Source organism: Colias eurytheme, chromosome 17, assembly GCF_061535395.1.
Source record: "Colias eurytheme isolate Ceu_HAF_F1 chromosome 17, ilColEury1 Martin Lab GWU primary, whole genome shotgun sequence".
Lineage (NCBI taxonomy): Eukaryota > Metazoa > Arthropoda > Insecta > Lepidoptera > Pieridae > Colias > Colias eurytheme.
In genome coordinates this window covers 228,867-244,765 of record NC_142996.1, presented here as the reverse complement: position 1 = coordinate 244,765, position 15,899 = coordinate 228,867, and the positions used below count along the sequence as shown (strand labels likewise).

At 34.1% G+C, this 15,899-nt stretch overlaps 1 protein-coding gene across 1 annotated transcript in view; it reads left to right on the top strand.

The window, feature by feature from the left end:
• The window catches only part of LOC149900944 (uncharacterized), a 266,239-nt gene extending 251,038 nt beyond the window's left edge, over positions 1-15,201 (top strand). The window contains exons 3-8 of the mRNA XM_090111807.1: positions 6,882-7,260; positions 10,304-10,473; positions 10,736-11,349; positions 11,771-13,298; positions 13,506-13,614; positions 14,949-15,201. Coding sequence (XP_089967933.1) covers positions 6,882-7,260; positions 10,304-10,473; positions 10,736-11,349; positions 11,771-13,298; positions 13,506-13,614; positions 14,949-15,075 — 2,927 coding nt within the window. The 3' untranslated portion in view covers positions 15,076-15,201. The remainder of the gene's footprint in view (positions 1-6,881; positions 7,261-10,303; positions 10,474-10,735; positions 11,350-11,770; positions 13,299-13,505; positions 13,615-14,948) is intronic.
• The last annotated feature ends 698 nt before the right edge of the window (positions 15,202-15,899 follow it).

The following is a 15,899-nucleotide window of genomic DNA, read 5'->3' as shown; positions in this document are numbered from 1 at the left end:
TTATATCAATTGTAAACAGCTATGATTAGTTGTTGTGTAAACAGGTGTGGATAACTACGTTTAGACTGGATATATTTTATATATGTCACGGCTAAAGGTAGGTGAGAACATAAACTTAAGATTAGCCGGCTAAACTTAGGTTTATTTTCGACGAGGTGTTAATGTTAGTTTGTTCTATCTTTAGCCGGCTAAACTTAAGTGTAACCGCAGGCCCGTGGCTAAAAATGTCGGGGTGGGTAGATTTGGTTAGCGCCGGGCCGGTGGAGGGCTTGAGGGGCCCGCACAGTGCCAGAAAACACTCGCCCTGTTCCTTACATGTATTATAGTAACCAAATCTACCCACCCCGACTCAGGGCAGAAAGCTGGTGGCTAGGTTAGGTTAGGTTAGAACTCTTAAGACCCGCACGAGCCGAGCGAGCGCAGCGAGCGTGCTGCGGCAGCAGCCGGCGAAGTGCCAGAAAACACTCGCCCTGTTCCTTACATGTATTATAGTAACCAAATCTACCCACCCCGACATTTTTAGCCACGGGCCTGCGGTTACACTTAAGTTTAGCCGGCTAAAGATAGAACAAACTAACATTAACACCTCGTCGAAAATAAACCTAAGTTTAGCCGGCTAATCTTAAGTTTATGTTCTCACCTACCTTTAGCCGTAACATATATATATCATAGTAACTAATAGAAGCGAATAATGAGTAAATATTGAAAGGTACTCATGAACTTTTTAAATTATTGAGAAAATAAAATAAACAGAATTAAATTTGAAATATAATTTATTCGTTCATTTGAATATCAATTAAAAAATACAAACGAACGCAGTGACGTCACTTAATTTGAAAAGATGTACACTATAATTTGGTAGCCAAGAAAAAAAATAGCTACAACATTAAATAAATCCTTCATCTGTCACTTATCATAAAAGCCTCTATATTATCATCAAGTCTCCAATCAGAATAAACTCATATACGAAATCAGTTGTTGGATGCAGATAGCGAGCAATAATGTGGAGGCGGCATCGCTGGGCGCGAGCCAAGCTGATATAAATGATCCCTGCTATAAGGAGCAGCGAGGATGCGCGAATGATGGATGTGCCAATATTATTAATGCGACATTTTGTTACATGGTGTTGTGAAACTGCAAGAGTAGGACTGAAATAGTCAAATATTAAAACACTTTTTATTTCAATGTCAAGCAAACATTAATAATATTAAACAGAGGATAATAATGTCATGTTTGTAGACTATTACTAATAATTGTTCTCTGCAATTTTTATGCTATGAAATTATTACAATGTTGTTTTAAAACAAAAAAATTCAAACCAAAAGATAACAGCCATTCAAATAATTTCTACTACTAGGTATAGAAATACGCATCTTTTCGGCTACATGACGAAATCTTATTATACATAGTTCTAAATAAGTTACACAACGTTTAAAAACTTTTAAACTACCGTTTCCATAGCAACCGCTCTATGTAATCAGTCACCGTTCGCCCCACACCGCCACTGGTAATCGGATCGGAATAACGTCTCAATATGATACAGAGATAGGGCCAAATATGCTATAATCCTATTATGTCGTCAACTGATGAAGGAATATATTCCTTATACGTTGGAGGTTTTTAGTCATGATTTGGACCACACGCGTTTAACAATGGTAGAGTTTTGGTTAAATGTTGAGTTGATTTTATCGTATGTGAGATCTTAATTTATGTGTTATTGTTTTATTTTAAAGAATGAAACATAAAATAACATACTATCGTTATGTAGAAGAAACATATACATATTTGGAATGGTTTAATATAAGAACGCGTTAACAAAACGAAAACCTTGTTACAATTACGAAGCTATGAAATCATTACACTCTCTATTTACCCAACTTAATCCGTCCCATTTTATATGATAACATATACTATTAGGTGTATAAATCCATCGATTAAACGGAATTTGATCATTTACATATATTTTCTTTTCAACAGTTTATATAATACCTATGTTAAATATTGAACAGCGTATCATCACAGGACCCCTAAATTGCGCAGTGAGGTACTCGCCATCAATCAGCATATAATTGAGGGGCGATTACTGCTATTCCATAGTTACAGTTAAAGTTTCATTAGCTGTATCACAACATTATAAAGATATTTTTAAACTCTATTGTAGTTTTATTCTTTTTTATTATAACCACGAACAATATTACTGACTTAACTCTGTGAAAATAGGTCTCTTATATTATTTACAGTAGATAGAGCGCATAATCGATTTGAAATATTGTTATTATAATCAACAGTATTTTAATGAATTTTTAATAAACTAAACTTGTAACTCAATCTCATCTCTGGCGTTTTTGTTCATAAAGTTAAAGCATAGTTAGATATTTAATTCAAACTCGACACAATAAAAGCGTGTTAATGCATTGATTTACTGCATCCTGCATCTTCTCAAACATTTATTTATTCAACCAGACTTTTACCAGCACTTTTTAATCAATATAAACAGAAATTTACTACTTTTGGAAAGCATTGTACAGACCATGCTAATCAATGATGCGTTCTGTTGGCATTCAGTTAACGACTAAACGACCATTTAGCGCTTACAGGACCTTTTAATTATGCATGATTTAATACTTTGTTATTATCGACGCATTTCATCGGGAAGTTTTCAAAATTTAATTTCGTTGTAATTTGTGGTAACTGGTAACCAATACGCGATCAATTATTCCGTGTGCGTTAATGACGATCGTTGGTATTAAAGCCGGTTTAATTTTATAGGCACATTAAAAATTCACACGTTTGTTAGCGGGCTACGAATTTATCTAGCACTTGGTATTGAAAATTATGAAATTCATAAGGAAAATTATGGGTGCTTTTAATATTGATAAAATGTATACGTCGTTGACTCAGCAGTTATTTATTCGCATATTCATATTATGTATGTTATATTATATTGTATACTACGAGTATTATAATAAAGTACATATGAAATTTTTGGGATAATTTTAAATATATTTTCCTACTATACATATACCTAATGGCTGATAACTTTGAGTGAGTTTGATTACTAACATGACTTTCATTTCAGTCTATGTGTAATGTGTGACCGAGTATCTATGTATAATCAATTATTTTTAAAATAGCGAATAATAATTCTAGTCTATGTATTGTATACTTTACCTTTTGTGTATGATAAAAAGAAGATTCCATACATTATCTTAACAAGACGTCATATCCATCTGTATTAATTTACTCGTCAGCCAATGACAAGCGTTTTCATTTTCCATACATTATCTAACAAAAAGCTCTTCATCATCAATCTTAATATCCAGGGTCTGGCTGATCGATTATTGATGTAGGGTTGAGCTCCGATATCCTGCCTTCACGTAAATGCGCTTATGAGAAGTCAACAATTTTCAAACTTTCTAATATTTCTGTTTAAAGAGTTCAAAAAGCTATTCATAGTTAAAAGTTAGAATATTAATACTTACTACCAATTTTGCTTAAAGATGACTACAGTATCCAATCATTAAAAACATTAAAGTAAGCAACAACTGAATTAACATAATATGTACTTAAATTTAAATAGCTTGATAAAATTATATACCAATCTAAAAAACTGCAAGAGGGGTTTTAGTTGTGTTTTGTTTTTGTAAATCAATACACTATAATATTAAATGAGCAAATGGCAAAGTTATAATAAATAGTTAAAAGCTTTTACAAAACTTCACTTAACTGGTATTAATGAAATAAACATTAGTTCATTTTTCTTTATTATTATATATCCTTTGTCTGCTTCTTTTACCCATCGTTAATATGAAAACGTATGACGTCAACATCAAGTTTTATACATGTGTGTTAAAGCTATCATTTTCGAATCATTCCAAACATGTGATCTATTACCCTCTTCCAACGAGCATAACTTCAAACTAAGCGTGTATAACTTGAGAATATCTACCTGCAGCGTATCCTTTGAAGCGTTAGTACAATGAATTATTCAATCATCCTTTGTCCAAGCAGCAATGTATCTTGGTATCACCGTGGGGACCGAGACGCCGATAGTTAGAGCGACCGGGATACGGGGGGACGTCGTCACAAATTTGTCAGTTCTACCGGGGCTAATGTATTCCTAAAGTTTCCTAAAGCCTTATTGGAGTCTCGGAGGAAAAAGGGGAAGTCTAATGGAAACAAGTTTAGAAATTCGAAGGCTTGTTGTTTCAAAGGGACTGATTTTTGGAATGATAAGATTGAATTTTTAATATTCAAAGTTGTGACAGGTGACGCATTGGGGTTATGTAGAGATTGTAGGTTGGTGTTACCTGACTGCGCTAGAAAATATAAGCATTTTTTTCGTATGTATGGTATTTGAGTAGCCCTACAGTACATTAATAATATTTCACCTCAAAGTACTTAAAGTTCTGTATCTTTCCAAATTAACAGGAAAAATCTTTGTATTTTATTTAAGTAAAATAATTATTATTAAAATGGTTAATCACCGAAGCGAATTGAATCACTAGTTCCCAAATTATTTGGGCTTTGTGTTTACAAACCGTAATAGATATTTCATACGCAAATAATAATAATGTGTTATCAATTATGTTTGCTATATTGAAAACATAGGATTCTTATTCCCATATAAGCGATTTATTTAATACTAAGTACCTAATTGCATAAAATTATAAATACCTCAATAATTTCCCGTTTTTTATAGTACGATAGAGTTGTTATATTTTAGATTATATTGATATATGTATTATTAAAAATTATAAATGAGAAAGCAGTGATATATTCGAAAGCTTATGAACAATATCTTCACTTAAAAACTGAATAATATAAAATACCATTTTCAATCGAAAGAGCCACACAACAGCCTTCATCAAGCACAATAGTAGACTCCAATTAAAACGCATTAAGCGACACTAAGTGCTATTCAAAGAGCAGACAAAATTAGCGTTCTCATTTTTAAAACTAATTACACTGCTTTCAGAATTACAGAGCTTTAAAGTTTAATTAATAAGGGAGCTGACCCTAGACTGTTTTATCAAGTAACTAAATTTAAATATTTTCTAACTTTTACATCGTTATGGCTAATTCGTATGTTTTGTTTCTGTTTGAACGTAGATTCGTTTGTTTGTGAAATTATTATTATGGAGTTGAGTAGTTGTTTGATTTTGATGAGATATTATGACAAACATTATTAACTGAAGAAAAATAAACGAATAAAATTATGATTAAAGTATTGTCCTCTATTTCCATGAACAGATAATTTTAGACATAATTACTTACACATGTATCTATAAGGATTTGAACTCACAGTCTCCTGTGATACATAAATTACCTCTAGCTGCGCTACCATACCGACACAGTGACAACAAATACCACGATCTTCTTTAAAATTAGTTTATTTAACATTTTTGGCTGGGTTTGGAATACATTGATACTTAAAAAAATTACTTGTATCAACTAATTACTTATTAAATTACATAAACACAAGTTCAATGTATCAAAATACTTTACATTGACACGACTACTACGCAGTAATCTCTGCTTGGATTAGTCCAGTTTCCCTACATCTTACTCAAGCAATAAATTAACCTTCAATAAACCTTTATCCGGTTTGTACCGGTTCACGGTCCGCTGGAATCCTGTTCGAACCGGTCTGAACCGGACAGAACACGACTCGGCTTTTACCCGGCTATCCGTTAGTGATGTAACGAACTTTCCGTACAGTCATTCTTGTGTTTAATGATTTGTTGATTTGTTCGCCAATATAATATGTCGGTTGAAGTAATATGGGCTTAGTTGAGAATGACTCTGATATTCATTAACAGTTTAAATACAGCTTTACTTCTCTTATTTTAGATAATGCATGTTTGTTTTGAGCTACATAAAAGGGATTCCATAAAATCGTTTCTTTTGTATTTTATACATAACATAAACTTTATGTTAGTGTAAAAAGTTCAATAAAATTAAATCAACATAACATCTTAATAAACAATAGGCAACTTAAATTGTTCTTCTAATGTATATCTGTAAGCGTCATTTTACTGACACTCCCAAAAGCAAAATAAATTTTCATTTCTCGTAGCTTTTCGTAGCGAGTTCTTTTTAACGAAATTCTCTCTTCGATACGTACCTATTTTTTTCTCTAAACATAAAATATATACCCTACATATAAAATAAACAATCTACACTACACGTGCCTATAAAACCTGCTGCATATTTGTATTTACGTGATCCCGTAGCTCGTTGGCCTGGTTCCCAGCTCAGCCTAATTGAAGCCTGAAATCTATGTGTTGGAGAGCTCTTAATTATCGGAGGTTTGAAAGACTCACGTCGACTTACTTTGTGAGATTAACTTGCTAATTACAAGGAGACGACACAGATTTTGTAACACGAATCTTCAATTGGAAATAGAGGTGCTTAAAAATTGTAGAGTACATTAATTTCAATAGAAATGATGATTAATTGTTGTTATAGTTTTAGATAAATGTTTCGTTTGTCTTTTCATAATTAATAACTTGCTCAACAACACTCTATAATGAATTTGAAAGCAAATTCCAGTAGGAATTAAACCAATGTTAGAAAGGTTAGATGTTCCTTTGTCTTTCTGATAGAATGGCGATGGTAAATCGACAAAATGCTTCTGATATACGTTAGATCTGGTTTAACACATAGTTGTGCAATGAGCAGTTTAATAGCTCTAGTGTAGTCGGCTAATTTCTAAAGTAACTTTACATGTACCTTCCTTCTATACTGAGAATAACAAACATATTCCCAAAACAGATAAAATATGACATGTTGTTCATAAACATACACTAAATTATGTAGCTTAAACTGCATAAAATAAAATAAATCCTTCATCAACCAATGTTTTCTTCTTGTTCCAGACTGTCTTCACCTTCAACTCTACCGGGACCCGAAAGACAGATACAAAAAGGGACAAACCAAAGCGTCCCTCTCCCTCCAGCACTATCTCGGCTTCGAATCTGGCTTCACACTAGATAAAGAATCCAACACCATCGCAATAATATGCCAAGACGTGATTGTAGTCCTTGCGTTTGAGACGAGAGAGCGTCTAATCGCTTGGCAAGTGAAGGTCGGGAGTCTGCTTGGGTCCTCGAAGCAGTTCCTCGTGATGGTCGGTAACGCGGGGTCGAGGAGGCTACCAGCGGGCCCGGCGAGACTACACCTGCAAGGCAAGCGATTCACGCTGACTAGCGGGGTGCCTCCTAGAGTACTCGGACTATGGGAGCTTGCACATTTAAGGTAAGTATAATTATAATGGTGGATTAATTAACAATTGTTTTTTAGTTGATATGATTTTCTTACCTTACATACCTGCGTATGGGAATCGAGATTTAATGAAGGTTCATCTTATTTATCGGCTTTAAATGAGCTACTAAATATAATGAAAAAATCACTGTGTTAATACATTTTTAAATGATAAGGCTATAAATTATCGAGAGAAATATCGAATATCAGTAAAACTTTTCATACGTGCCCTATTTCGTCACATAGTAGCAGTAAAAATTTAATTATTTCACACACAGAACTGCTTGTAAAAGAACATTCATTAATATGATAATAAACATAATAGATACTGATATTACTAATAAATAAAATAAATTTCGCCAATAAACATTAAATTCAAGTTAACAAGGTCACAACCCAATCGTTTGTCACTCCCCATTACAGTCGCTTTAATGAAATTTATCATTAATTTGCCCGCCATTAATTATTATTGATGATGTAAAAACAAGCGCTGTGTTTGTTTTAAAATTTATATAGAATTTAACAAAATTCGCTTTAAAAACAAATCGAATTAAATGTGTAGGTACCTATAGGCAGATGAATATCAGTTACCTTCCAATAATATAATTATAATTGATATTGAAAAATACAATTATTATGTGAATGAAGCGTGCATTGTGAACTATGACGTATAAAACAAAAATAAAAATAATATAAATAACATTGAGGTATTATTGCGTATTACATGTAAATCAATGATAAATAATTGAAAATAAATATTAAAGTAAATATTCCAACACAGCACACAATCAATCAATCAATCAGCATCTTATCTCAAATTAAGCCAAGTTTATTATACCTAAACAAGCCAACTACTAATCCCATGTTATGATACTTTTAATACAGTTACATAACCAATAACCATGCTATATTCTTAGCGAGGTATAAATTCCTATGTGGGTTGGATACCTATCATGTTGCAAGGATGCTGTAGTGTAGGACCACCATCGGGATAAACATAACAATAAAGCATTACTTTAAAAACTGACATATTATACGAAATAATAAAACGCGATCATTCCGCGGTGGCCCATAAACATCTGCTTTATGTAGTCCGTCTAGCCGAGTTAATGGTGTCGACATCCGCTGCCGCCATTTTGTGCGCGCCACGGAGACGCCATCTTGCCGCGCTTCCGTGTCTTGCCAGAATATGTATATTTTTAACTTAGAAACACAATAAATATGACTTTCGACTGTTTGGAATAAAGTATTTTTACGGTTTATAACGATATGTTGGTCTATGATTTAAAATATGCGCTTGTATTTGTTATTTAGAATGTTTTGAACGCGTATGATAAAATATATTACCTACTCGTTAATAAATAAATAAATAAATAAATAAATCGTTTATTTTCCTCAAAAACTTATAACTACATTAACAAAAGTACAACTACAAGTAAACATAAGCCAAGAGGACTGGTGTCTGCGATAGGCCGTAGCCTGTAGTGCAGATCGCCAGGCACGTTAATGACTCTTTGATGTTTAAAAGTCATAGATACGTTGCACATACGCTCGAGAATAGCAATAGGAAAGTTTGGTTGCTGATACGGTACAAAAGTCCATTGCCTTACTCGGGTAGGTGAGCGAGCGAGATGTAATCTGCATCGATAACACTGTAAATGCGAATTACATAAATGGATACACAAACAACTCAGTGCCTAATACATACATTAATTACGTTACATAAAATAAAAGGATCCTTAAATTATTTTCATAAAACTCTCCCATTATAAAATCATCACGATATTAACATTAAATTCCTCTCACAAACAAGAATCACACGCCACATTTCTAAATAATTAAACAGCAAAACCATCGCAAGCTAATACGAAAATCATGAAGCAAGTAACAAACTGGGAAATTCTCTAAAACTGTCACATTGTGTACGTAAACGGTGCACTCGACCAAACCTTTTATGTTCGGCGACGCCCATTAGAAAGGAACCTCGTATGAGTTGGTATGAGTTAGTAACCGCAGCTCCCAGTTCTGCTTTATTCAGTAACTCTGCAATTTTCAGCTTAAAGCATGTAAAGTTGGCTTATAATGGCTGCCACCACACAGGGAAGTTTTATGCATTACTTAAGTATCTATTTGGAATCTTTTGTGTTGTAATTACGTTGGGGATGCGAATTTTAATTTTTAATGATGCGGGATGATTCAGGGGAGTGTATTCGAATTTGTACAACATGTTGAATTGGGCTATAAATTATTACCTAATGGCTATTTAGAATATTTATATCGTCGTGTTGTTTATTCTCATTCTACGAGTTTTTGTCACTTATTAAGATCTCATCAGCGTCAGTTTGTGGGGTCAAAATAAAGTTTTTAATGCGTAAAATTAAAATACTGCATATTTTAACCGACTTCATCATCTTAGATACTATTTTGAAGAAATTAAAATATATTTTTAAATAATTTAGAACCCGGATAAAATTCTAACTGTATTATAATATATCTACGCAAGAAATATACTTACATACAAGTGATTGAAAGAGAGGACAATTAAAAATCACACTTAAGGAAATGTAAATACGTCATGATTTCCTCAATCCAATCAGATTTCCGTTCCAGTGGTCTTCGAGAGTGATCGAATGTGTAGGAGCACCCTTGACTCTACACAGACTCTTATGCATTGCCTTTTTGCCTTCATTTCCTGTGAACTTTGCTCGTTCATGTTGTTCATGTTCAAGATTGAAAGCCGAAATTCCGATTATTGTTTAGTTTTCATTTACATTTCAAACTAGCTTCTGCCTGTGACGGAGTAGCGGGTAAAAAATAGCAAACTCATTTTCAAATGGAGCCTATATTTTAAAATCTCTAGAAATAAAATCGGTGAAAACTAGTAGTTTTACTTGATGAGTTGAGATGATGAGCCGGGTGGCTGGCAAGTAAAAAGTGTACAAATTGGCTTCTGTTTCTGTAATATATAAATCGTATCTCTAATTTCTTGATATTAAGCCACTTCATTATTATAACCAGTAATTTTGTAATTTCGCAGGCGTTACGGAGTCGTCGAGGGGCGGTTTTGTTTCGAAGGCGGCTCGCATTGCGGCAAAGGTGAAGGCCTACACATGCTGATATCAGACCAGGCTCAAGACATATCGGATGCCTTCGATCAGGCAGCGCACGGTAGCCTACCCTCAGCACGGTCGACACGTGGTAGTTCGGGTATTTTTTTTTCTTTTTTAAATGAATTTAAATGTATTAAGTAGACGATCTAGTTAAATTATTGTTATTAAAAATTGAATTTATATTTTTGTTAGTTATTTGTTAGTTTTTTACTTTTAATGTAATAATATTATGTCATTAAATAAACGTTTTCTTTCTTTCTAATAAAGTTTATAATTACCGATGTTTGTAAAAAAATGCAAATTATTATTATATTATATATTTTTTTTTAAGTTGTTAATACTCGTTCATCTGTTCGCAGGCCACGAAAGAAACAAATCGCGGCCTAATACACGCATGTCAGATCTAAACACTCAAACGTTTGACCAATCGATGCCTGATTCAGCGAGTGCGCTTTACGAAGAAAATTATTTCGGCGAAGATTGCGGTGAAAGTTCCTCCTTTTGGCCCTCTGATGAACCGAGAGGGTTCGAACAAGACTACAGACCAGACTTAGATCCTCCCAAAGCTCCCTGGGAAGGAGCCGATCACGTAACTTTAGAGCGTTGTAGCAATTGTCAATCAAAACTCGGCGCAATTTCTCGATCATCAACAGTGGCTTTAACGCCAGAAACTAGCTTCAATCCAGAGTGGACTATGGAAGCTGTACCAGGAACTCATTCAGATAATTCTTCGAATAGCGCTGAATATTTGACACCGAGAGCTATAAAGAAAAACCTTAACACTTGCACATGTCAAGATCGACCTCCAGATAGGCCCCCCAAACCATCTCAATTTGACCAGAGGAAGCCGCCTGCCCCTCTTCCGCAGCAGTCATGTAGCTGTACAAAAAACGACGAAGTTCCTGTTCCAGTACATAATCCTAAGGTTGGACCTTATGAAAACTATGATGTTCCTAAAACATTGCATGCAGAGGTTAGTTGCCACTTGAATAATTAAAACATTAGGTTAAAAAGATGTTAGCGGAGATTTCATGTTTAATACTTTTAATTCTCTAATGAATTGTGTCACTTGTATTTAGTTTTTATTAATTAATTTTTTATAAATTTTCATAAAGTAATTTGAATGTATCAAAAGATATTTGGAGCAATTTTACGTTAATGGTTATCGGTCAGTATTTAATTAGGGCATCCAAACGAATGTCCTCGCTTTGCCAGATATTATTGATTTTTTATCAAATAGCTGTCCCATTTGCTCAGTCATGCAGAGTTATACTATATTTCTATGAAATTCGAACTGCGCTTTCAGCTTACTGCTATTTTTTTATTTGATATAACATTTACCACATTTTGAACGTAAAATATAAGTTAACCATTTACGTGGAATTTTTTTCTAGATCGATAATGCAGAGCACTATGATACGCCAAAGAAAATAAAACAAGCTATAGTTGATGATCTATTTCAAGTTACCAACACTTCTATACCTGGTTCACTAGTACTAAAGAAACAATGCGGTTGTATTCTCAAATTTGGATCAAAGAAGAAAACAGTTGTAGTTGAATGTGATGATAGCCTACGACCTGTCGAGTGCCCTTGCCAAAAAGTAACTAATTGGGCAAATAATTTGATTGGTCTTCCGTATTGCAAACGTAGCTTGAGTGGTGAAAAAGTAAATACTGACGTATCGATTCTGAACCCTGAAGATGAAAATGCTCTATACGCCACCGTAGATGTTACGAGAAAAACTAATCGTCAAAGTACATCCACCGATAAGGACTCTAGTCAGGGCTCCTCCGAGGCGGGTTTTACTAATTATCAAAATATGGAAATGTCAGATGACAAGGAATATGATGGACCGTATGGGAATTATGAAAACTTAGAATTTGCACTGTCATTGGAATATTACGAAAATGCGAAAGATTTATTGAAAAAAGCTGGTGTTACTCAAAGCGAATTAAATGCACTTAGTGCAAATATAAATATGGCATCTCAAACTCTGCCCAAGAAACAAAAGCTATGCACTAAATGTAGCCATTGCCAATCTTCAAAAGACCGGCCACATAACTCACAAGGCCAATGCGATGAATATCTTCTTATGGAACCCCCGAAAGATGCTAAGATTGAGTATAAAAATCGTACAATGGGAGCAAACCTTGGATATACACCAATGGTACCGAATCCAAATTGGTCGCAAAGTCTCAAACATCCTTTACAAAAATTATATCGAATAGATATTGAAAAATCTCAGAGCATACCAACACTAAATGGTAATTCATCGGTACACCGTGATATGGACGTCTCAAATAACGTTAATAGAGAATCTCTACAAAAACGATCAAGTTCTGTAGATTCAGCTCCACTTCTCGAAGATTTGAAAGAGTTTGATAGTAGTATTGGCAGCCATATGACATCATCTTCGTTAGAAACTTTGAGAAACATAGCTGAAGAAAATAGATTAAAGTCCCCTTGTGAGAACGATGGTGAGTGCTATGACTGCTGCAAGTCATCTGGATCTGAAAATAAAACGTCTGACGATAGTTTTACAAAAGATATACCTCATTTACGAAATAAACACATGGATAATGCGCAAATCAAACGATCTTCAAGCGTTCCCTGTAAAGGCGGTAACAGAGACTCTTCTAGCTCCAACGATTCTGGAGTTTCAAGTTGTTCTATGAAACATGCTGGCGATTTCCAAGAGTTTGAGATGCCACTAACATCTGGCCAATCGAGGTATCATTATATGATGCAGAAGAGATTACGGGGAAGTCTTTCCGGTTGCGTACACTCTTCATTACCGAGAAAATCAAAGTCATCGGATCCCTTGCGAGACATGTCTATGCAAATTCACAAGGCTAACATTCGAGCAAAGTCATCGTCCGCGGAAGCAGAAGTACCAGTGCTTCCTCCCAAACAGATAAAAGGTATTTTTTTCAATTTATATCAATTCACATTACATTCATTCAAATACTGTATTGAAACGTAACGTAATTAAGGACTTGCAATTTTTTATTGAATAAATAATAATATAATATACATAGTTTGATAATAAATTTTGTGTTCAAGCAATAATGTTTAAGTTTAAATAAAATACCATCTATCCAAAATATTATGTGAAGTTCTTATTTTAGGTGTTATGGACACACACAGCACATCCAGTGGTACATCAGACATGTCGGATTATATAGAAACTCTATCACTTACCTCATCTCAATCCTCATCCGATACGTCAGGAGTAAGGTAAATAAACTTTAAACTATGTTTCCTGTATTTAATTTTAATTCATTAACTATACATATATCTCACAATAAATGAATAAAATAATATCATTGTTCTCGTAGTTAACAGAGCATAATAGTGATGTTTCCAAGTTTATTCAAAGAAGATGTCAATATTATATGTTAGTGAACTTAGCAGATCATTTTTAGCAGATCAAAAAAAAATGTGAGTTCTTATCGCGTGCAGTTGAGTTCTACAGTTCTTGATACTATTTAGAATTAATAGTTCTGGCGTTTTTACCTTAAAAAACGACATTTGAAAAAATGATCTGCCAACTTCCCGTAGCAGATCATTTTTAGCAGATCAAAAAAAAAATGTGAGTTCTTATCCCGTGCAGTTGAGTTCTACAGTTCCTGATACTTTTTAGAAATAGTTCTGGCGTTTTTACCTTAACAAACAACATTTGAAAAAACCCGACCTGGACCCGGCTTAACGTGATGCTAAGACGTAATGCTACGACGTGATGCTACGACGTGATGCTACGACGTGATGCTACGACGTGATGCTACGGCGTGATGCTACGCTGTGATGCTACGGCGTGATGCTACGGCGTAATGCTACGGCATGTGTTACGGCGTGATGCTACGGCGTGATGCTACGGTGTGATGCTACGGTGTGATGCTACGGCATGATGCTACGGCGTGATGCTACGGCATGATGCTACGGCGTGATGCTACGGCGTAATGCTACGGCGCGATGCTACGGCATGATGCTACGGCATGATGCTACGGCATGATGCTACGGCATGATGCTACGGCTTGATGCTACGGCATGAAGCAACGGTATGATGCTACGGCATGATACTACGGCGTGATGCTACGGCGTGATGCTACGGCATGATGCTACGGCATGGTGCTACGGCGTGATGAAATATGACATAAATAAATTTTCTAGTGTTTCATTTTACGCGAGTATTTCTAAAAAGTATCAGGAACTGTAGAACTCAACTGCACGCGATAAGAACTCGCATTTTTTTTTTGATGTGCTACAAATGATCTGCTACGGGAAGTTGGCAGATTATTTTTTCAAATGTCGTTTTTTAAGGTAAAAACGCCAGAACTATTTCTAAAAAGTATGAGGAACTGTAGAACTCAACTGCACGCGATAAGAACTCACATTTTTTTTTTGATCTGCTAAAAATGATCTGCTAAGTTCACTAACATCAATATTATTATAATTGTTAAATTTCTACTTATAAATTACACCTGTACAATGCCTTGTTTTTGAAGCATAAGAGTATTGTTTCGATACAAATCATTTTCCTGTTATACTAAGCTGTATTATTTATGTCACAGGATAAATCGACAGCCAACCAGCACGTTGCGTCCACGCTCAGGCAAAGAATATCATAACTTAGATCCTATTATAACCTCTATGTACAAGAATGGTAAAGACCTTGCCAATTATACTAACCTGTCCTAAATATATAACCCGAGAATAAATAGTTTATTTATAATATTGTAGGATACCAATGAGAGACTGTATATAACCAAGGGTTCTTTTGCGATACCTTAATCATTTTACCGACGTGTTTTGTATTTTTATAAACTCGGCGAATTTGTTGTTTTACATTTTCTCAGTTGTGTTTTTGAATGTTAGTACATTGTTATAGAATAAGATTTTATACGTTTAACTCAATATTATCACTTTTTATTAATATTAGCTTTAGCAGTGGACTCTAGGCTTTATTTTGAATGTTTATTTGCGATTTTGTTATTTATTATGAGACTGGGCTCAATGCGAATTTTAAATGATTTTCAAACTCTTTTTGTATTGTTAAGTTATAAGCATTGTTTCTAAAGCTTCTAATAATATTATTTGTAAACGGCATTTATTTAGTGATTAAATTCTCTCTAGTCAAGGAATTTTAGATTTTTTATTTATACTACAAAAGACTGAATAATTAGCTCTTTTTAGTTTCATATTTATCTCAAAATCTAGTCAACAATTTGTTTCATTTTTATATAACAATAGTAATCTTTTGATACATTTATAATGTGAAACAAACAAAATGTAAGGTAATTGTATAATATTGTACAAAGTTTGGTGAATATTCAAACAACGATTGCTAAAAATTATAGATCGTAATTGTTTTGACTATTGTATTTGATTCCACATCTCATCCAGAAAGATAGAAATTTAACATTTACATTTTATTCTTGGAGTGCCCCAAGGTTCATGTTTTGGACATGTTTTCTATCTATTATTCATTGACGAATAAAATAATATGAAATGTGGTGTCATAT